Source organism: Mesocricetus auratus, unplaced genomic scaffold (genome assembly GCF_017639785.1).
Source record: "Mesocricetus auratus isolate SY011 unplaced genomic scaffold, BCM_Maur_2.0 Super-Scaffold_100009, whole genome shotgun sequence".
Lineage (NCBI taxonomy): Eukaryota > Metazoa > Chordata > Mammalia > Rodentia > Cricetidae > Mesocricetus > Mesocricetus auratus.
In genome coordinates this window covers 12,902,181-12,926,007 of record NW_024429193.1, presented here as the reverse complement: position 1 = coordinate 12,926,007, position 23,827 = coordinate 12,902,181, and the positions used below count along the sequence as shown (strand labels likewise).

Genomic DNA, 23,827 nt, shown 5'->3' with positions numbered 1-23,827 from the left:
TGTGTGTATGTGCGGGCGTGTGTATACGAGTGCATGTCAGGGACAGCCTTGGGTATCTGTTCTCTTCTTCCACCTTGTTTGAGGCAGGAAGTCTCTCTTCGTTATTTACCGCTGCTTATGCCCGATTGCCTCCGCCTATCTTCACCGCCTGGCTCGCTGTAGCACACTGATCACATGAGGGCACCTGGGACTTGAACTCAGGCTCTTGTGTTTATGCAGAGGGCACTTCCTGACCCATCTCTGTGGCCCTACGCTTTTGTTTTAATAAATTCCCTCTCATCTGCAGTAGAATCTCTAGCAATTAACGACCTATGTAGGAACTGCTTATTAACAGTGTATTAAAAGAATCAGATTGTCAGATTCCTTAGTAATGTAGGAACACCCAGAGCAGTTTAATACACCGAGCTGCCTATCTGTAACAGAATAGGTTAATGTTAGATAAAGCAGGACCCTGATGGCCATGGCATCTTCTAGGCCAGTGAGCCAGTAGGACTGTTTGTGATTGGCAGTACAACGCTCTCTTTGTCTAGTATGCAAGCACTCCATTCCTTACAGCTGTTTACCAGAAAAGCCCAGTATGCCTGCTTAAAACAGTCCTCTTCTGTAGAAAGACAGTGCTTGTCATCAGGATACAGGGATGGGCGGAGGACGGCTTTCTTGTTAATGATTTAGAGAAAGGTCATTCGGTCTACTAATTCTGAGTGGGTCTCATTTTAATCCAGAAATAGTTTTGCTGAGGTTATATTCTGGCATTAAGGCTATTAGATCTTTATCTAAAGAAGTAGACAAAATCTGGGCATGAAATAGGTGGGATGATGTTTAATTGGGGGGGGGTATTTTTCAAGACAGGGTCTCTTGGTGTAGACCAGGCTGGCCTCGAACTCAGAAACCCACCTGCCTCTGCCTCCCGAGTGCTGGGACTAAAGGTGTGTGCCACCACTGCCCTGCACTGCATTTTTTTTAAAGGAAATTTTAACTTACATATTTCAGAACATTTTTTTCCCTTTCATTTATTTATAGATTTTGGTTTTCTGACACAAAATTTTTCTACATAACAGTTCTGGCTGTTCTGGAACTCGCTTTAAGACCAGGCTGACTTCGTATTCAACAGAGATCCGCCTGCCTCTGCCTTCTGAGTGCTGGGATTAAAGGTGTGCATCATAAAACCACCTGGCTTCAGAATATATTTTTATCTTGTTTGATTAACTTGAACACTTAGGAGGAGTGTGTAAAGACTCAAAACTGGAATTGATTAATCCGTCCTTTTTAACCAGACATTTATCACTTAGCATATTCTATCCGTGTTTTGCCAGAACCAGCTTACCAGGAAGTTTAATTGGATGTAGAATACCCTAATATTCTAGGCCTCTCTCTCTGCTGCCCGATTGCAGACTTCGTGGTTTTTCACTGTTTTAAAAGTGAACACTGCTGTGTGTAACACTGGGCTTCAGAGGGTTGTAATTGCAGAAGCAGCATGTGTGTTGGAGCTGTGTTTCTAGGTGGGTGTTCTGAGATGGATGCTTGTCCAATTCCTCCAAAACGTGAGCCGTCACTTAAGGGGTGTCCACTCCCTGCAGTGTTCCGCAGCGGGGAACGTCAACAGGGACCCCGAGACCCTGGCCACATGACAGCCGGCCTGCTTAGAAAGTGGGAATAAGAAGTTGGTACGCTCTCTTTATAATCCTCTTCTCTCTTCTTTTTAAGGCCCTGGGGTCTTCGTTTCTACAAACAGGACTGAGCTGAGAGCTATGGAACCATCTTCTCCAAGCCCTAGCCCTGTGAAGAAAGGCAGCTCAATCACTTGGTCCTTGCCAGATAAAATAAAATCTCCACGCACTGTGAGGAAACTTTCCATGAAAATGAAAAGGTTGCCAGAATTCAGCCGAAAGCTGGGCTCCAGGGGAGCCTCGCACTACATGAGCAGTCCAGATAGTACCCTTTCTTTGTCTAAGTGTAACTGTCGCCAACTGCCTCATAGTGTTACTCTGTCCCCTGGGAACCCAACCAGGAACGTGATAAGCCGGTACCATCTCGATACCACTGTATCATCTCAGCACAACTACCGGAAGAAAGCTCCCGGCAGCTCCAAGTATTCCTGCAAAGGCGGCTACCTCAGTGACGGCGACTCACCCGAACTGAGAACCAAGTCCAGCAAGCATGGATCCGAGCACAAACTTGGGAAAGGGAGGGAAGCCATTCCGAGCGGTTGTAGCAAAAACGAACTAGATACAGATGCCTTCAGACATTACAGCTTTGCTGACCAACCCAAGTGCTCACAGTACATCTCGGGGCTCATGAGCGTGCACTTCTATGGCGCAGAGGGTTTAAAGCCACCCCGGATAGACTCCAAAGATGTCTTTTGTGCAATTCAGGTAGACTCAGTCAACAAAGCCAGAACAGCTTTGCTCACGTGTCGGACGACGTTTCTAGACATGGACCACACTTTCAACATAGAGATCGAAAATGCGCAGCATCTGAAACTGGTGGTGTTCAGCTGGGAGGCCACTCCAAGGAGGAACCGTGTGTGCTGCCATGGCACAGTTGTCCTGCCCACTTTGTTCAGAGTGACAAAGACGCATCAGCTGGCTGTCAAACTTGAGCCCAGAGGCCTTATTTACGTCAAGGTGACCCTCATGGAACAGTGGGAGAATTCTCTCCACGGCCTGGATAAAAACCGTGACTCGGTCATGTTCGGTGTTGACATTCAGAAGGTCGTAGAGAAAGAAAACGTGGGCTCGATGGTTCCGCTGCTGATACAGAAGTGCATCCTGGAGATCGAAAGGAGGGGCTGCCAGGTATTGCGCTGTGTTCCCTGCCTCCCCTTAGTAGTTGGTGGTTAAGCTTGAGGAAGGGAATTCATGGTAAGGTTGAAAAAAGAAGATTTAGACATTTTCCCCAGCCCTGCTATACTTGTATTACGTTATTTTTGGAGTGTGTGTCACATCTTAGCTTTTGTTGCCCGTGATTTGAGAGCCTGCTAGATGGTGCCACAGTTTATGTTCTGAAAGAGAACTGTGTGGGCTTCAGGACTGGAAGGGACTAGATTTCTTTACAACGACTTGTCTAGGGAAGCTGGTAACACAGAAAGGCTGGGTCCCTTGGTACACGTTTCTGTGAAATCCAGGGCGGTTCCAACAGTGGATCACAGGGTCTGACTTCACGCCTCATCCTTATTCTGTCTGTTCCCACTCCAGACGTCCACACATGCCCCTGTCTTTACTCTGGGGCCGCCTGTGAGGTGAGGACAGCTCCCTCTGATCAGAACACGTGTCCATGTTTTTTAAATTTTGTTCCTTATGTGTGTGGGTATTTTGCCTGTATGGTGTGTGCCTGGAACCCATGGAGGCTGAGGAAGGGGTTGGAATGCCCTGGAACTAGATTTACAGATGATTGTGAGTGACCATGTGGGTGCTAGGAACCGAACCCAGCTCCTCTGGAAGAGCATCAGGGTTCTTAACCGTAGAAACATCTTTCCGTGTTTCTAAAATAGGAATGCAAAGGCAACCTGTAGGAAAAAAAAAAGATTTGTAACACCGTTTGAAAGTGGTAGTCAGAAGCAGGGTGTGTAGCCTTCTGAAAGATCTTCAGCTGAGACGCATGACTCTGTCTAGTCTCTGTTGTCTCTTTGGAGCAGGCCGCCCACGGTACAGCCCGACTTCCAGCCAGCTACGTTTTATTCATAGGGCTTTCCCTTTCCTCTTCTGTCCCTGCCTCCACCCTGTGTCGCAGCTCAGGGATTGGGTAGACTTTAAAGTTAATCATTAAATAGAAGCTTTTCAATTTAAAATAAGGAACTCAAGCAATACTACGTATCAGTTTATTCTCTAAAATGTGCATAAAGCGGATGTATAAAGACTGCTGTTTTTGCGGGGTGATGGGGGTACACGCCTTTAATCCCTGGAGGCAGAGGCAGGTGGCTCCCTTGAGTTCGAGGCCAGCATGGTCTACAGAGTGAGTTCCAGCACAGCCAGGGCTGCTAAGCAGAGAAACCTGGTCTCAACAAACATACAAACAAAACCTAAAGACTCTTGCTTTTAGCAGTGGTTCTTACTTGTGTAAAAGTTTAGAAAGTTTTGTTTTTTTTTTCTTTAAGAAAGCTCTCCTGGGCTAGGGAGATGCTCAGCAGGTAAAAGACTGTTGACCTGATTTGATCAACATGGGACTCACATGGTGTTAGGTGACCGTGAACCACGGCACAACGGTGCACAACCAGAACAAGTACACACACACCGGTGCACACTCAGAACAGACAGCTCTGTGATTGTAATACAAAATACAGATTTTCTGTGACCGGAAAACTTTCAACAGTGCGTTTGGAACTGTGTGTTAATTTTAAACACTGCTCCTGAACTCTTGATCTTTCTGCCTCCACTTCCAAAGTACTGACATTGCAGGCGTTGTATTTGGTGTAGGGCAGGGTAGAGAAATGGCTCAGTGGTTGAGTTCCTGCTGCTCCTACAGAGGACCCAGGTTCTGTTCCCAGCACTCATGTCTGGCAGCTTGTCTGTCTGTAACTCCAGCTCTAGGGGAGCTGACAGTTCTGGGCCTGTAATCATGTGGACACACACACACACACACACTCAGGGCCTGTAATCATGTGGACACACACACACACACACACACGCACGCACACGCACGCATGTGCGTGCACACTTAAAAATAAGTCTTTTGGGCCTAGAGAGATGGTTCAACAGATAAGAGATCTGTCCGCTCTTGCAGATGACCTGGACATGATTCCCAGCAACCACACGGTGGCTCACAACTGTCTGTAACTTCATTTCCAGGAGACTTAACACCCCTCCCAGCCTCCGTGGGCACCAGACATTCACATAGTGCACAGACATATATGTAGGCAAATGCCTGTCCACGTAATAAAATAATAACTAGAAGAATCGCTTTAGAAAGTTGCATATTTTTCAGAAGTATCTCTTTTGAGCCCGCCCCTTCTCTCCCGTCTAAGAGACCCAGTGGAAAGAGGCCTATTAAACCTGCGCTGTGCAGCCTGCCACACATTGCCACCATTCAAGTTTTGTGTGTCCCCACTACTGTTTCTGCTTTTTCGCTGTGAAACCATTTGAGATTCATGTACAAAGAGAGGGTGTGGCTCGGACGTGTGCTTCTTGTAGATGCCCTGGACTCTGCTGCCTCTGCTTCCGATGGGAAAGGTCACACCAGAGGTCACACTCATGGCCCATGCACGGTAGCTTAGGTGTGTTTGTGCCTGAGCCTCTGAACTGAGGCTATAGCATCAGTGTCACCTGAGCCTCTGAACTGAGGCTATAGCATCAGTGTCCCAGTGTCTGTTCCTTGATGGACACGGCAGACATTCACTTCTCCGTCCTTTACAAATCTGTTTGTTGTGTGAACTTCTGGGGATAAAATGTCTGATCAACTTATTGTCTAGTGTCTTAAATAGTACTTTATTCTGTCTTAGGTTTATTTTGTCTTCAAGTTCAAAGGTATAAATCTTTATTTTTTAATAAATATTATAGGATTTTTTTCTTTTGTTTTTTGAGACAGAGTTTCTTTGTGTTGTTTTGGAGGCTGTCTGGAACTCGCTCTGTAGACCAACTCACAGAGATCCGCCTGCCTCTGCCTCCCGAGTGCTGGGATTGAAGGCGTGTGCCACCAATGCCCGGCTAATATTTTAGAATTTTATTATACTTAAATGGGCCTTTATCCAAAGGGCTGTAAAACAATTGGTTTCTTTTACTATGGAAACATCCCCCTGATCCTGTTTAACATTTTTACTTTATTTTCTTTGTCCTGTACATTTTAAAGATATAGCTTATCAAACTTAACCTTATCTGTGGTTTCTCCCAGCCAGTGGATTCTGTTTGCTAGTCAGGATCTTGACAGAGAGGGGGCCTCTCCAGATGTTACATCTGCCGGCCGCCTGGATTCCCCTTTTTATCATTACAGAGAGGGGGGCCTCTCCAGATGTTACATCTGCCGGCTGCCTGGATTCTCCTTTTTATCATTACAGAGAGGGGGGCCTCTCCAGATGTTAAGGGGGCCTCTCCAGATGTCACATCTGCCGGCCGCCTGGATTCCCCTTTTTATCATTACAGAGAAGGGGGCCTCTCCAGATGTCACATCTGCCGGCCGCCTGGATTCCCCTTTTTATCATTTTGCCTGCATGTGTGTCTGCACCAGGCGCGTGCGGTTCCCTGTGTTTTCACCGTGTTTCCTGAGACGACACGGCAGCCCTAACGTGCTGTTCTCGGTATCAGTGGCTCAGGACAGTTATGACCCTGAGAGTGAGAATCGCCTTTCTAGCACATTCCTTGACGTTCCTTGCCTGCTGTTGACCCCTCTGCAGATAGGAGCACTTCGAATGCTTGTCTATGTCTTTGAAGTGGATTCAGGTCTTTGACCATGTTTCAGTTAGCACAGCTGGTCGTCTGAGTTCTTTGGACACCATTTGTCCATGTTGTTAGTGATGCTTTCCTGTCTGAAACCTACCTCTCTGCTGCTGTCTTTCGGCTATTTAACGATTCAGAAGAGAGCCTGGACTTTCATTTGACTTCTTTATCTTCTGGCTCACTTAAAATACTCTGTGGGCCCCTGATTCAAGCTTGTGAGGATTGTTCATGTTTCGTTATTGTAAAATAGTTTTCTGTAACTGTTCCTTCAACTCGGTGGCCACTTCCTAAATAGTCTTTTGATTTTCAAGTATAGGTGACAATCCCTTATTCTCCTTAAATTCCCTCCCTCCCTCCCTCCCTCCCTCCCTCCCTCCCTCCCTCCCTCCCTCCCTCCCTCCCTCCCTCCCTCCCTCCCTCCCCAGTCTCTTGTAGTCCAGGCTGACTTTGAATTTACTATGCAGCTAAGACTGATCTTGAGTTCCTGACCCTCCTAATTCCACCTCCCAAGCGCTGGGACCACAGAGCAGTGCTCCACCACACCAGGTTTTTCTATGGTGCTGGGGATCGTACTCAGGGCATTCTATTAGCTGGACTACCCCCCCCCATTTCCTTAAATTACTTGAGGTTTAGTTTTTCAAAAGCATCTAGTAGATTAGTCAGAGATTTATTTATTTGTTTGTTTATTTTGGGGGGGGACCAGGTTGGCTTCCTCTCCTGGGTGTGTGTTGAACTTGTGAAGACTTAATTAGAATAGCTGGCCAGGTTTACCTGATAAGTGTTTTTGTAGGGCCTGGAGTAAGCACTGTCTATGTAACTGTTATATGACTTTTAAAATAGGCTTTATTTTACCTTTTGTTTTACCAACTATTTTTGCCTAAAATAGGCTTTATTTTTTTCCCATCATTGTATAATCAACTGATTTGAGATCCTAGAAGTTGCATTTGGGGTACTTCAATGAATGTAGGTAGGGTATTTCGATTGCCAAGTTCATGTGATTTATACCATTGCCTTCATGACCGTCTCCATAACGTGGCGTTTTGTTTCCAGGTTGTAGGCCTGTATCGATTGTGTGGTTCAGCAGCTGTCAAGAAAGAGCTTCGAGAGGCTTTTGAGAAGGATAGCAAAACTGTTGGTCTGTGTGAAAACCAGTACCCAGATATAAATGTAATAACAGGTAAAAATAGACTTTATTCTGTGTTCACTCTGGAAAGACTACCCCGGAAGGAAGGAAAGCGGAAATCTGCTTTTAAAACCTGCGCTTGATCTGATTTTCTTCTGAAGTCTTACTTTCCTTCCTCTATGAACTACTGAGTGGTATTTTCTGAGGGGAGATATTCTTAAACAGCCAGTGATGGGCAGAGTGAGACTTGGACTAAATTCACTGCAGCAGACCCAGTGTCTTCATGGAGGGAACTAAAATGCCCCAGGGGTTCAGTTTGACTGGAGCTTAGGTGGCTGATGGAAAGGAGATGGCTAGTCTGATGAGAGGATTTAGATCATTTAACAGGCAGAGGGGCTCCCTCAAAGATCCTCGGGTAGGGGGTGGGGCCACTAGAGGCTGTTTTGAGGGGGTGTTAATCTGCTCTGTGAAGAGGAGGTCAGGGAACCCAGACCAAGACATGTGGCAGCGGGGGTGGGGTGCGGGTGCAGGGCAAACAGGCATCCAAAGCCAAGAAAGACACACGATTCCGAACCGTGGCTGGTCATACGTCCTGTCCGCAGAAATAGATGAGTGGAAGCAGGGATACCGTTTTTTAGCTGCAGAACAATGGGAAAGATTAAGCATTGAGTTTTTCAAGTAGAGGATGTGGTGGAGAGGTCCCACCTGCTGCTGAGGAAAAGCCGTAGTGGGGACTGAGGTGTTCCTTTCCCCTCCCGAGACAAGGTCTGCTATCCTCCTGCCTCACCCTTCCATGTGTTGGGGTTGTGGGTCAGGGCCACCATACCCGCTAGTGACATTGCAAACCAGCGGTTGTGAGGCATTAAAAAATGGCATAGAAAACTCAGTCCTGGGATTGTCCATAACAGTTTAAAAAGACAGGAACTTGGGGCAGTCTCTCAATTTTGGAGGCAGGCAAAGAAAGAAGCTTGGAAAGTTGGGAAGAGACGGAGACTTTGGGAAACCAGAGCCAGCGGAGGTGATTGCTGTGTGGGCCAATGGAGGTTACTCATGGTGCAAGTCGGCAGGTCACAGACAGCGTGGGCCAGTGTGCATGCAGCAGTCTTGAGGAGGGGACATCCGAGGGGAGAATGGGAAAGGCGTTAGCATTTGAGATTGTCCTGCCCTTACTTCCCGGGAATCTTCTGGGTCTACGTTGTCACCTACAGTTTCCTGTGGCTTTACTTTTTAAGCTACTAAAGTGTTGGAGCCAGGGTAGAGGTGCATCACCTGGTTTTCCTAGTTCACATCTTGTGGCCAGACTCGTCTTCTCTCCCCTTTACTTGGTCCTCTCCAGCCCGAGATTGTCGAGAAGCAAACCCAGGACACCAAGCCCTTTTTGCCGCAGACGCCTCGCTCAGAGGTTCCTGTCTTCAGTGTCTTTGCTAGTTTAATTTTCTGTGCTCTGTTGTCTGTCGTTTTCTTTTTCCTGATGTGTTGATATCTACCTCTCCTGGTTTCTTATTTTATACATGATTACTTTTAGGGAAGAGTTTAAGGAAAGTCACTTACTACATACTGATATTGTACCTTGAAGTTTACTTTTAGGATCGCAGCTTTAGGAGTAGTTGAAGTGCCGGCTCAGGGTGCTGAGTGACTCATACAGAAACCTGTATAGAATGTTTCCTAGCGTCTTGAATGATGTAACTTTGACCTAAAGCAGTTCACTACTGAGAGAAGCAAGCCAAGGTATTTTCCCTTTCTTATGGACATTTCATTTATTTACTTTCTTTTGGAACTTTTAAAAAATGATTTTTTTATTTTATGTGAGTTGGTGTTTTGCCTGCATGTATGTCTGTGTGAGGGTGTTGGATCCTCTGGAGCTGGAGTTACAGTTTTGAGTTGCCATGTGGGTGCTGGGATGTGGTGACATATTGTTTATGACCTAACAAAGCCGCTGGGGATAAAAATGCAAAGCCAGCCACAGCCGTAGAGCCAGCAGTGGTGATACTCTCCGTTAGTTCCACCAGCCACACTAGTTAGCTATAGAAGCTGGGCAGTGGTGGCACACACCTTTAATCCCAGGACTTGGGAGACAGAGGCAGATGGATCTCTGTTAGTTCAAGGGCACACTGAGCTACACAAAATTGATCCAGTCTAAAAGACAAGCATCTCACACAAAGAATATCTCAGCACTTGGGATCCCACGCCTTTCCCCGTCCCTGGCTCAGATAAATTTTTAACAAATCAGAAAGTAAGTTTTTAGTAAAGAGAGGCTTATTACTTAAAAGAAAAAATGAGATAACATATAATTTGTACAATTAGCAAGGGATTCACTTTAAGAATTCACTAAAGGAAAAGCTTATAGATACCTGCTTCTAGGAGAGTATAAACGAAAGGGAATTTTTGTCTCAGTGAAGCCTTAGCTTAGGAATAAGAGTAGCTGTGAGTGTTTGGAGATGGGAGGTGTGATTTGAGACGACTTTTGCTTAAGAAGGGATCCTTGGGTGTGGATACTGGCAGTGTTTGTAGACGTGAACACAGGTTAGTGAGGGTCTGGTTTGTAACACTCCTTTCTAAACCCGAGAGTCAAAGGCCGCAAACGACATGCTGCATGCTTGCCTCTGTTATTTGCGCTATTCCATTTCAGTTAGGCTATTTTTCAAAGGAATTTGGAGATGTTTTCTTTATTAAGAATACAAACAAAAAAACCATGAAATGATTTGTCTGAGAAATAGCACTGGAATTGGGATAAATTACACACAGGGCCTCTGTGTCTCCAAAGAGAGTGCTGTGGGTTTGGGAAGTGGCCAGTGATGTTTATATTCTACATGAACTCATATTTCTGTGTAAACTTGTGAAAATAATAGTTAAGTGAGTCTACACACAGAAGTGAACGAAGCGAATGCTTCAGTGTGGTCAGAAGTTATGTGTGTTTAGTAGTCTTTTTGTCTGAAGAGAATCGAGTGCTCCAGACAAGGGGCTTTTAGAACAGGCACAGAACTTAGTGAGTGAGGTCTCTGATGCCTTGTTTCTGGTTATAGTTTCTATCATTTTAAATGCAGCTTTAGCATGCACACAACAGGTTTAGAATGCTAGATTAGTAGTTCTTTGTTACCCCAAGTGGCTTGTTTATGGAGACCACCTCAACTTTACAATCCTGCCTTAGCCTCCCAAGAACTAGGTGGGATTACGTGTGTGCCACCTGTCCTGGTGACCCTTACATCAACCCGACTCCAGTGGCTCACTCCTAAGATCTCACCTGGTTTTTGTCACCCAGAAACTGATTCCATTCCCGGTCTGTCCTCTCCTGTCCCTCCAGGCTTTCTCATTCATTTCCCCCTAAGTCCCCACTGTTCCAGTACTCCTTCCTGTGGCTGATCCTGTCAGTTACTTCCATCAGATGTCCCGAGAGTCTTCCTCGGCCTCGTAGTGTTTCTCCCATCTGGCCAAGCTCCCGCCCTGAAATGCCGGTAGTTAGTTTTACGTAACAGCTTAATCGAGGCGTAATTGCCATCATAAACTAAACTAAGATGCATGCATAGAAAGTGTGCGGCTGGGTGCTTTCACACACGTGTGCACCATGAAACCGTCGCCACAGTGAGTGTAAAGGACACAAGCGTCCCTTATGTCCTTCTAAGTCTCTCCTGTCTGCACCACCACCACTGTGCTCCCATCCTTAGGGAGATCTTCCTGTTGCTATAAGCTGATCTCATTTTCTAGAAGTTATATAATAGAACTGTACAGGAGGGGCTTCTCCTTTTTACTAACAAAATTATTTTGAAATCCCCCCACGTTATTCCAAGTGTCTATGGCCTGTTTCTTTTTTAATGCCGGTGTTCCCCGCTATGGATAGAGTGGACATAAGACCATCGGTGCGGTGCATCTGTTCATCTCTAGAGCACCGTTTCTTTGTTCCCAGTTTGGGGTTGTTACAGATAAAGCGGCTGTGGACATTTCACGCACAAGTTGTAGACTCGTATGTGTGTCTAGTGACGCCGAATCCACGCTTGTCTTTATTGTGTGAGTTGTGCAATGAGACTTGGACTTTCTGGTACCGTTGTGGTTTGGATTGGCGATCCTTGAGAAGAAGTGTTTGCGGATGGAGCTTGGGGGCCATGATTGAATCCTCCCTCAGTGGATTAACCCATGGGTGGACTTGTAATTTGATACCATTATCGGGAGATGGTGGGAAGCTGGAAAGCCTGGCCTGCCTGAGGGAACTTTGTCACTGGTGTGTGACCTTCAAGGCTGCTCCTTGTCCCTAGTTTCTTTCTGGTGCCCTCAGTGTCCTGACAGCTGTAAGGTGGTAGCTCCCCTCACCTCAGGCCTAGCCGTGGAGTCAGCCATGAACTGAACCCCCAAAACCATGGGCCAGATTAAACTCTTCTTTAAAACACTGCTCTTCTTGGGTCACACGGATCTCTGTGAGTTGGAGGCCAGTCTGATCTTCAGAGTGAGTCCTAGGGCAGCCAGGGATATGTAAGAGACTCAGTGAAACAAAACCAATAACAGAAAGCTGCCTGCTCTGGTATCCTGTCAGCGTTAGAAAACTAATACAGGAAGTCTGCCTTTCCAGCTTCAGCGCTTTGCGTTTTCCTTTTGCTGTCACAGGTCCTGAGTATCCATATAACTTTACAAGAATCCCTTTGTGGATAAGTGATGGCTCCTGAATGCGGAGGCTGTGTCCAGCACCTGGGAACCTAGGTTCAGTTGCTGTCCCTAGCACTGCTGTAGGGGCTGGGGGAGCGGGGATGTGAGGGGAATTCAGTATGGGGCGAGGAAAAGCTTGTTGAGCTTTTGATTACCATTACAGCATCAATTTGAGAAGAATTGACATCTATTCTCCTTCAGGGTTGTGTTTAATTTCTCTCCGCAGTTTACTGTCCTTTACAGTGTGTGTGTGTGTGTGTGTGTGTGTGTGTTTGAACGTTTTATTCTATTTATTCCTAAGTACTGATGTATCATTTAGTTACTGACCTTTTCGACTGTCTGCCTCAGAAACTGACTAGGAACTTTTGCCCCTTTTAGATGCTTGCTTTTATTATTAGACTGATGTTTTCTTTGTGTATTCTGGTTCAGGCCCCTAATCTAATAAACAATATACTAATATTTTGTATTTTCCCCCTTTGTGTGGATTGTCTTTTTACTCTTTTGATGGTGTCCTTTGAAAAAAAATCTTAGTTTTGATGATTCTAACTTTTTTCCACTGAAAATATGAGGCTGTGTCCACCGTAAGTTTGTGAGAATATTCATCATTTTCTTCTGAGAGTTTCATAATTTTTACCTCTTACATTTAGATCTGTTACTCACTTTGTAAGGGTGTTTTAGTCTTTAGCAAGTGGGTATCTGCTTGATTCCTTTTCCCTATTGCACTTGACTGTTTTCTTTTCAGTTTGTCTTGTGTATTAGTGGTTTCCTTGCATGTGTGTATGTGCACTTGGGCTTTCGTGGTTCCTATTGAGGTCAGAGGAGGGAGCTGGAGCCCCTGGAACTAGAGTTACAGATGCTTGGCAACCAGGGAGCCGCCATCTCTCTAGCTCCCAGATGATGAGCTCTCCTCGTTACTCTGTTGGGCTGCACATCTCAATGCCCGCCGTGTCACACACTGACGACTGCAGCTCAGCAAGACTTGAAATCGTCAGCTTTTAGTCCCCACATTTTCCTTCCCACGATAATCAGGCTGTTTGAATTTAGGATCAGTTTGCATTTTGTTTATTTGTTTGGTGATAATGGGGATCAACTCCAAGACTTGAAGATGCTAGGCCAACACTCTACTACTGAGTTATGCCCCTGGCTCCTAGCTGTTAGGATCTGCTTTATTCTGAAGATCTCCTATGTTTGTTTGTTTTTTAAAGAGACTTTGTTAGTTTTCTGAGTAAAGCTTTGTACCTGTTTTGCTCCTGCACGTATTTAACTCTTCTTGGTGCTAATGGGTTGGGGTTGCTTTTTTCTCCTTCTGTTACCCACCCCCACTCGTGCTTTTTCCCCCACCCTGCTCTGTGCTCCACCCCTTGTTGTTTCGGGCGTCTGAAGGTATCTTACTCTCCTCACGGGTCACCGTGTCACTTACTGATGCCCCCGGCCCCTCACAGCACAGAGATGGGGGCTGCCTGGCCCCTCACAGCACAGAGATGGGGGCTGCCTGGCCCCTCACAGCACAGAGATGGGGGCCGCCCGGCCCCTCACAGCACAGAGATGGGGGCCGCCCGGCCCCTCACAGCACAGAGATGGGGGCCGCCCGGCCCCTCACAGCACAGAGATGGGGGCTGCCTGGCCCCTCACAGCACAGAGATGGGGGCTGCCCGGCCCCTCACAGCACAGAGATGGAGGCCACCCCGGCCCCTCACAGCACAGAGATGGGGGGCCGTCAGCTGGGGGCGGCGCGTCCGCCTTGACCGCTCTGTTGGAGATTCTTCTCACCCTCCCACACCCTGAGTGTTGGGCACAAACGATCTCGTCCTGATGTCTTGAACTGATCCCAGCCCTTCCCGTTTTCTCAGGAGTCTCTGCTTTCTTCTCTGGGGATGTCCCCAGTTGGGTGCAATCCCTGTCTCCTGGGCCTTGGAGACTTCTCTGCTGTCTTTCATGCCATTCATCTAACCAGCCGCCTAGCTCCGCCCCTACTGCCGGCAGCTGCTTGCCAAGGAGGCCGATTTCCTTTTCTCTTCCTCCTTTGATCCTTATCTCTAATTGCCTCTTGGTCATTGTCTCCTAGACCTGAGCTACAGAAACCCCTTGCCATAGGCTCACATCCAGGGCCTGGCCCCTGGCAGATAGATGTTGGTGCTGTGGTGCTGGACCGGACTGCTCTCCATGGCGTTTCTGGCTGTTCATACCTTACCTACTTGTTAGTGTGCGTCATTTGATGCCTCAGAGCCTGTGGTGAAGCAGCTTTTGTCCTTCTTGGCCACATCTGTCTTTCTACTCATCCCCGACACACCTTTTCTAACCACAGGGTCTTTTGTACTCCTCCTTAGCTGGGGTTGAGAGAGCCTCTTATCATGATGGAGTTACTTCCTAGTCATCTTTTGATACTGTTCTTTGCTTCCGGGCACGTGCTCTCTCCCTCCCTCCCCCTCTGTTTCTTCCCCTCTCTCCCCCTTCCCCCCCTTACCCCCTTTCCCCCTGTCTCTTCTTCTTCCCCCCCCCTGTGTCCTGGAATTTGCTGTGTAACAGGATGACTTTGAACTTCAGATCCTTACATCTCTGAGTCTCAGTTATCGTAAGTTGCTCATTCCCAGGGCCAGCTCTTTGGTCTTCCTAAGTTTTTTTTTTTTTTTTTTTTTTGGTTTTTCGAGACGGGGTTTCTCTGTATTGTTTTGGAGGCTGTCCTGGAACTAGCTCTTATAGACCAGGCTGGTCTCAAACTCACAGAGATCCGTCTGCCTCTGCCTCCCGAGTGCGATTAAAGGCGTGCGCCACCAATGCCAGGCCTTCCTAAGTTTTGTATGGAGAAACCTTACATGTCCCGTAGACACTCTTCCTGCCTGATAAACTGTAGTTTCTTTTTCTCACCCTATTTCAAGCAATGTCACTCAGACTCACTGGGATGGTAAAGCCCGGGACCTGGCCGAGAAGCAGGTCAGCCTTCCTCTCTGCTGCTGAGTTACAAATGCTTTTTAAAACAAGCTTACCATCAGCCGGCCGCATTCTTCAGGCTCCTCTTAACTTTATGGTGACAGGTCCGATGCCTTCTGTTTTTGACTTTTGTTTTAGTTTGCTTGGTATCAGGGATGATTTTGTTTTTCTTTTGTATGACAGCGTAGCCTTAGAGACAACAATCTAGTATATATCTGTTTAAGGTGCGCTTGTGGCCCTAGAGAGGAGAGATGTTGATGTCCCCAGATGGTTCACGAAGGCTTTGAACAGCTGGTGCCCTTTGGTTTGGGTGGTCGAGTAGCTCACGGCTAGCATCTGTAGGTCTTACTTTCTAGTTTTTTGCACGTGCAGGGTCTTCTCACGGGGGCAGGGTCGATAGGGTTTATGTGGCAAGAGCATCTTTCATCGAGACACAACACATGTGTCTTAGCATGTTCCAAGCAAAGTTAGTTGCTAAGGAAACTCACACGGATAAAAATCGCCAGTGTTTTGTGACAGTGCTTTTGTATGTTGTTGTTTGTATTGTTTTCAGAAGGTCAAAAGTTGACTGCCATAAAGAGTTGGCTGCGCTCACCTCTCCGTGGAGACCCACCGCTGCTCTCTGGTCTGTTTTTGCAGGTGTTCTTAAAGACTATCTAAGAGAGCTTCCTTCCCCGCTGATAACAAAGCAGCTGTATGAGGCTGTGTTAGATGCCATGGTGAAAAGTCCTTTGAAAATGTCATCAAATGGTTGTGAGAATGAGTCCGGTGACTCCGAGTTCACTGTTGGCCTGCTGAATTGCTTGCCGGATGTGGAGAAGGTAGGTGTTCTTGACATACCTTTTCCAGAAAGCTGGCCCACGAGCTCATTGTTTAAACCCCATCACCACACACAGTCTTGTAGGTCTCTGGCATTTGTGGCATTTGCCTTTACCACTTCTTAAATGCTCTATGTTTTCTGTGTATGACTTTAGCCCAGGCAGGGATGTGCCTTCCAAGTCCTGCTTTAAAGATTTATTTTACTAGCTGGGCAATGGTGGCTCACGCCTTTAATCCCAGCACTTGAGAGGTAGAGATAGGTGGATCTCTGTGAGTTTGAGACCTGCTTGGTCTACAGAGTGAGTTCTGAGCCAGGGCTACAAAAACAAACAAAACAAAACAAAAAAACAGCAACAGCAATAAAAGAGAAAGGGAGTGAAGGAAATGTCTAGCAAATTAAAATTGAGGAACATTATTGTATATATGGAAAAGATGTACATGTATGTATGTATGTGCGTATGTACGTATGTATGCATGTATGTATGTATGTGCACCACGTACATGCTTGGTACCTACAGCATCAAGTAGAGGGTGCCAGACCCCCTGGATCTGGTGTCGCAGGCCATTGGGAGTTGTTGGTCTGTGTGCTAGGAACTGATCTCAGGTCCTCTGCAAAAGCAGCAAGCACTCTTAACACCTGAGCCATCGCTCCAGTCCCCAAATAGCAGTTTGTAAATACACATCCATTGGTTTAATGTAATTTATAGAGAAACTGCAGCTCGTTTCTTAAAATGTTGATAAAATACATCCCTGCTTAAAAATTATAGCTCTTACTAAGCACTTACATAGGTGCTTAATATTTAAATGACTTCTCTTTGAGCCAACTTCCTTTTTCATTTAAGGATTTAAGACAGTATTTTTTTTCCAGGACAAGCAAATATATATATTTTGAGACAGGGTTTCTCTGTGTAGACCTGGCTGTTCTGGAACTCTCTCTGTAGACCAGGCTGTCCTTGAACTCAGAGATCCACCTGCCTCTGCTTCCTGAGTGCTGGGATTAAAGGGTATACATACACTACCACGCTTAGCTCAGGAAATACATATTTTTAAAATTCTATTATTTTCCCCTTATAATTTTGTCTGTTTAAAATATTTATTAGTTGAAAAGCATGATGGGGAAACGAGAGAAGCATGTTGTCCCTTGGAAGCCGTCCTTTTATATTAGATGGCCTCAGGCCTGGCCCTGGTCCCAACCTCAGGCTTCCTAGTATGCGCTCAACCCTCTTGTGAGCCCAGGGTCGTCTGTGATTAAACCAACAGCAGTTGCTGGTGTCGCTTGAGAGGATGAGGAAGGGAGTTGGTGGGAGATGTCTTTTCCTAAGGGGGCCGATTGGCATTTAGAGTATAATACTAATATTTTACGTGGATGTCTAGCCACCGAGTGGGTTAACTCATGCTTGGGCATATTCAGGCAACCCTAAAGATGCTGTTAGATCACCTGAAACTGGTGGCTTCGTACCATGAAGTCAATAAGATGACCTGCCAGAATTTGGCCGTGTGCTTTGGACCAGTGTTGCTCAACCAGAGGCAAGAGACGACCCACAACCACCGAGTGTTCACCGACTCCGAAGAGCTCGCGAGTGCTTTGGACTTTAAGAAGCACATCGAAGTTCTTCATTACTTGCTGCAGCTCTGGCCAGGTAAAGGAGTCTCTGAAGTGCATTTCTTTGGCAGCCTCGGGGTATGCGGGCTAGCTAATGGTTAAAATGACAGGATGTGACGGGGTGGTGGTGCAGATTTTTGCTTTTTCAGTACTGAAGAATAGACGCGGGCTCTATAGTGTTTGCTATTTATATTTTGTGTTTGCTCATGACGTTGTGGACATTTGAGCCATTGTATGCGTTTTGGGTGCAGTAAGACCTGGATTGGAATGCTGGTTGGACCACATACAGTGCTCTGACCTTGGCGACCTAAGTTCATAGACTTTGTGTGAGAATTGAGTCCATGGATGTATTTAAGGTCAGCATAGTTTTTAGCACACAGTGCTCAATTATTAACTGGCTTTCTTACCTCTATTTAATTTGTTATGAAGCAAAATTCATTTTTCTTTTTAGGTCTATGCTTTCCTTTTGTAGTCTTAGGGTTTATTTTGTTTTTATTTATGTGGCGTGCTCATGTTAGATGGGAGTCTGAGAAGAAGGGTCCCTTGCAGCAGGAGTTAAGCAGGCGATTGTGAGCTGCCAGACGTGGGTTCTCTGGGAGAGCAGCAAGTGCTCTTAGCCAGTGAGCCATCGCTCCAGCCGACGTCCACTCTTTCTGACAGACTTACAGTATAAATGGTTATTTTAAAATCACTTCAGCTCCTGCTGGCAATTATCTTTGATATTTTGGTCTTAAAAATTCGGTTTGCATGGCACTGAAGGGATAAATCAACGGTTAGAGCACTAGTTGCTTTTCCAGAGGACCCAAAGGGCAGGTTTAATACCCAGCACCCGCAAGGTAGTTTACCACCGTCTGTAACTCCAGTACCAGGAAATCTGATACCCTCTTCTCGTGGGCATCAGTTATTCACATAGTGCATATTACATACATGCAGAAATAAACATACATAAATAATACAAAGTTTTTAAATTTGGGTTTTACCTTTTGTTTATTTGTTCTGTGTGTGGGGGGGCGGGGTATGCATGTGTGCCTGAGGTCAGAGGGTAGCTTCTCTCCTTCCACCTTGTGGTCCTATGGATGGAGCTCAGGTCCTCACGCTGGTGTATCCACCGAGCCCTTCCCAGCCCTACCCCTACTGCTCTGTGCTGCACACATATCTATCTGCCCACATGTAAATTAGGTTTATTATCGACTACACTTTGTGTATTTAAGACTTATTTTGTACCTGTGTTTTGCTTGCGAGTCTGTCTGTATATCCCATGTATACATTTCTGTGGAGGCCAGAAAAAGGTGTCGGATCCCCTGGAACTGGAGTTACAGACAGGCGTTAGCAGTCATGTGGGTACCGGGAATTGAACCTGTTTCCGCTGCAGGAACAACCACAGTGCTGTTAACCTCTGAGCCGTCTCTGCAGCCCATGGACTGTGTTTTAATGATAACCTGAAACAACGCTCTCATGTTTAGTGTCTTATTCCAAAGCCTTTGGTTGCTGGTTGTAATCATAACCTTTTTCTACAGCCTGTTATTTTCCTTGAAAGTACCCTAGACAAAAGACAGAGCCGGTCAGAGGATGAGGGAAACAATAGTTTCCCCTCTAAATTGCCTGTTTCGGATCTTAGGGACGGCGGACATCATGTAACTAAGGGCCCATGAAAACGGAGGTGTGACATAGACAGTACCAGAGCCATCCCGTGGGAGGGTGCACACCTTAACCGTTCTGGGAATTTCCTCCACTCCAGGGCTGTAAAGAGTTGCCTTCAACCCCTTGTTACATAATTTTTTCTTACACATTTTGCCTTTTGTGTTACTGTTGACCCCTCTGTCCCAGTCTGGGGCAAGAAGATAATTTGCTTTGAGATTTCTGTTTGTGACGTCCTGTCTTCAGAGTGAGAAGCCTGTTATGTTAGCCCCTGAAGGGAGCATACCTCATCGTCCAGCACGCCCTGTGTGTCTCTGCCGCTGGGTGAGCAAGGCGCAGCAGAAACAGACGCTCCTATAGGACAGTCCTCTTCTTACATGTTTTGTGTTTGGGGCTTTTGAAAAGAACAATGGGGTTGTGATTGAAAAGAGCACTGGATGCTGTTGTTAGTCTACCCTTTTACTTTCAGAGTGGAGCTATAGACTTAAAGTTGTTGCTGCCCCACATTCCTCCTGATGGATACACTTGGGACAGGGTTTCCTACTTCTTACTAGCTTGTAAAATTTTCCTACCCCATATTCTTAGTTCTTGGCATTAATGGCCCTCTAATACAGTTCTGTTAAATAAAGATGTTGTTTTCTAAGTGAAAGCAACATAGTGAACTCAAATCTACTGGTATGAAATATAAGGGAAAATTAAGTTTCTTAGTACTTACTACACTTTGAAGTGTTCTCAACAGCCGTGTTTGGCTACATTTTCACTTCTTTCTGTTGAACACAGTAAACAGCAACACAGGGACAGCCAGGATTTCTCTCTCATGTTCCTTTCAAACAGCAAAACATCCCAGTGTCAATAGTTTAAACAGACAGCCGCATCGATGTTTCAAGAAATTGGATTTTTTAGTCTAATGTAAATAGTGATTTAATTGGTTTCTTGAGTATTCTCCAAAGAAACTGTAAAAGTAGAGTTTCAGTAGAGCCCTGACTGAGCAGGAGAGATGTGGGTTTTTCTCGAGATTACCAATGTGCTGTCAACTGCTTGGTGGAAACTTCAGGCCCAAGAGTGAGAACAGGAATAGCACAGAGGATAAGGGAAGGGAATGAGGAAGCATCGAGATAATAAGAGCTCTTGTCCTCCACTGGTACCAGGCACATATCTGTACACATACATTCATGCAGGCAAAAAAAATAAAAGTGAATCTTTAAAAATGAAATAAGCAGAAATGTTGAAAACATGCGATGTACAGCTGCTAAAATAAAAGTTAAATTTGTAAAATATCTCTGTAAAATGTTGAGAATAGTATTTTAAGTGGAAGGCTAGGATGTGTATAGCATTCTTAAGTTGTTTTCTTTTGCAAACAAACCTTCATGGTGTGTTGCAAAATCGATGTTATCACTGGTTTATGTCCCCGTATCTTAGTGAGGGCTCTTTAAGGGAGAGGCAGACAGAATAAACAAACAGAAAGAGATAGGCAATGTGCATACTCTTTAATAACTATGTTTTAGCATTTTACAGTCTACTTTATATGCAGAAGAACCTTGGACAAGCACTTTGCTCTAAGTAAGGAATGGAAGTCTTGTTTTGTGTGAGGTCAAGTTTATCTGTCGTCTTCCGTGTGACCAGTATGATGCAAGATGGTAGGATGCAGCTTATCTCAGAAGAAAATAGTCTAAATACAAATAATGTTATCTGAGGTTGTTAAACCTCTAACTAGAATTGGAAAATAAAATATTTGTACTATTTCCAGGCCCCCCCCAAAAAAGAGAAGACCATTAGTAGCTAATGCTGTATAATCACTCAGGTAAACAATGGCCAAGTCTAGTTTCATGCATTTAATCCAAGTGAAGTTTGGGCTGCTTGGTAAACGATGGCACACTGCTAACTGCAAAAAAGCCCACTAAGGTCAGAGCTAGAGCAGTCGCTGTAGATGCCTTTGCCTCGGCTGGATGTTTGTAGAAAAGAACCTTCTTGTTCCATGCTGTTTACGCACCATGTCCTGCCTGCTTTCTGCTGTAGTCTTTAATGGAAGAGAAGCTACTAGCTTAGACTTACAGCTAGATAACAATTAACTTGCACAGAAAGTCAATCAGCGTTGGGAATTTCATCGGGGACTGTTTTTATTTAGCATGAAGTAGTACCACTGAACGTTCTCATCTGTATGCTAATCTTAATTATATCTGGGGGTAGAAAAATTGCTGCAGGATGCTTTCTCTCAATAGGATGCATGTCTCACGCGCATGTTTGTGGTTGATCGTTAAATGGCTTTATTACTGTCTGCTCTGTCTTCCTAAGGCCGACGGTTGTAACTAAAGCACATGTATTCATTTCTAGTGCAACGCTTAGCTGTCAAAGAACCCTCAGACAGTTTGTGCCTGGAGCAGTCGTCTCTGAGTCATCTGAGGCGAAAGAAAGAGCGACCCTGTGCATTGAATCTGAGCAGCACGGATTCACCGGGGGTGCTGAGGCCAAGACAGACCAGACTAGACAGCCCCCTCAGCAACCGCTATGCAGGAGACTGGAGCAGCTGTGGGGAAAACTATTTTTTAAACGCAAAAGAAAATTTCAAAGGTTTGGATTACAATGACGTTCCCTCAGAAGATGGGGAAAGTAGAGATCATCGCAAAACCGATGGAGCAGAGGTCATGATGGAGCAGCAACTCCCCATGTCTAAAGCCCGCACGTTCCAGACGTACTTGACGATGGAGACAATCGAGTCCACCATGAGTCAGAAGGCCAACCTCAGAGATCTGCAAGAAAGTATCGATGCTTTGATTGGCAGTCTGGAGCGTGAGCTCAGCAAGAACAAGCTGAATATGAGTGTTTGACATTGTGATACTGTCATCAGGCTTCAGGTCAACCCTCACTTTCCTTTCTTACTCCTCGTGGAATTACTTAATTCCTAATAAGTTCATGTGATTCAGTTACAAACACTATTCATTAATATGACCGTTTTAGCTATGACTGTTTGGGGGGTGTTTTAATAAACCCCGCTGGTCACATGGAGGAAACTTGGGGAGTGTGTAGAGTCGGGGACTTTTTACCCCTCATGACTGCGATGCATTGTGAGAACGGCTCTTCTGTAGGGGGGACAGGCGTCCCCTGCAGAGGACACTGCAGCTGGCCAGGCTGACTTGCGGTCAGAGTCCTCGTGCAATGCCATCTGGTCACATTTCATTTGCAATACGAATGCTGCTATAAGAAAACGTTTTATAAGTGTAAAATTATACAGATATTAATTAATGTATTTTATATTAACATTCAGTAATTATTTAAGCTTATAAAAATTAAATATTTTATCATTCTGAGAACATGTATATATTTATAAGTGCATTGTGGGTGTCGATTTTACATTGAGGGAAGGAGTTGACTGTAGAATTTTGTGTATTTTAAAAAGTGTATGTCATGATGCCAAATCTATTAGCTTAAAAATATGTTCTTCAAGGAAAGACCGTTTTTTACTTAAAAGATAAGTTACATAAAAGCCACTTGAATGGAAACCCCGTAGACGTGTTTGAGAAGAAGTGATGGTGTTTCCGTTTTTGCTTCTTAGACGCAGCATGCCCTAAGCTGCGTAAGGGATCCAGTGACCTGCACTAGTGACCTAAGGAGACTTCACCTGTCCTGTGCATTTTTGCATTCTGTGATGCTGTGTGCATTTGTAGTGGTACACTTAAGATGTCGACTTCACAATTGCCCTTGTTTCTAAAGAAGTCATCTTGCCAGGATGCTACATGTTACGATTTTTTTATTAACTTATTATTAAGTACATCTATGAGGCGGTTGTTACAAAAACCATACTGGTGTTTGAAAAGATGTAAATTTAGAAGGCTTTTAAAAATTAAATTGTCATGTGTTTTAAAAACTTTTATACTGACAGATGTGTAATTTTAAGAGTTTCATTTATATGAAACTTGAGTTACCAGGTTTAAAGTGTGACAGCTATGTAAAACTGGTTTCTTAATGTTTTTCTAAGTATTAGAATATTTAATGTAACAACCACTTCTATGTAATACACGTAACAATCAGGTGCTTAATTTGAAAGCCATTATATAAAGAAAAATAACTATTTTTATGTGATGAGACTTTCACTTTTTACAACGTTATGTGACAAATGCAGAGACTGTGCACCAGGTGCGTGTCATGAGTAAACAAGGTATTGTTAAATGTTTTGGAGGGAAAGTATCTGTTTTCTTCCTTCTGTGTCATGTACCGTATATAAGCCAAGTAAGGGCTCCGGAAATGTAACTTTTATTAAAAATATTATAACAGTGCCATGCTATTATAATTGATTTTAAGGATCACTTTCATATTCTTATTTCTCTATGTAGCCCTGATGTCCTGGAACTCGTCTATAGACCAGGCTGGACTCTAACTCAGATCTGCCTGCCTCTGCAGTGCTGGAACTTAAAGGTGTTTGTTATCACACACACACACACACACACACACACACACACACACACACACACACACACCTGACTCACTTTCATATTCTTAAGTGAGTTATTCATATATATTCGTTGATATGCCCCAAATTGGAAGTTTTTGGAGTCTGAAATACTTCAAGGCCTATTCTTATTTCATTTTTAATGAGAATAGTTCTTGACCAGTCTCTGTCACCTTGATTATGTTAAACATTTTTTGTCTAAATCACTGTCAAAACTACAGGCCTTTTCTTTTGCCTTTGCTGCCTCCAGAATTGCTAAATTTAGGTGCCTTTAC

At 45.0% G+C, this 23,827-nt stretch overlaps 1 protein-coding gene across 3 annotated transcripts in view; it reads left to right on the top strand.

Annotated features, from left to right (window-relative positions):
* Positions 1-23,379, top strand: part of Syde2 (synapse defective Rho GTPase homolog 2) — a 34,531-nt gene extending 11,152 nt beyond the window's left edge. For 2 of the 3 annotated variants that reach the window (XM_040751642.1, XM_040751641.1), the window contains exons 3-7: positions 1,705-2,795; positions 7,416-7,542; positions 15,688-15,869; positions 17,279-17,507; positions 21,440-23,379. In XM_040751642.1, the coding sequence (XP_040607576.1) occupies positions 1,705-2,795; positions 7,416-7,542; positions 15,688-15,869; positions 17,279-17,507; positions 21,440-21,933 (2,123 nt within the window). In that variant the 3' untranslated portion in view covers positions 21,934-23,379. Of the gene's footprint in view, positions 1-1,704; positions 2,796-7,415; positions 7,543-15,687; positions 15,870-17,278; positions 17,508-20,855; positions 20,910-21,439 lie in introns of all 3 variants that reach the window. The other variant, XM_040751643.1, reaches the window with a different exon arrangement.
* The last annotated feature ends 448 nt before the right edge of the window (positions 23,380-23,827 follow it).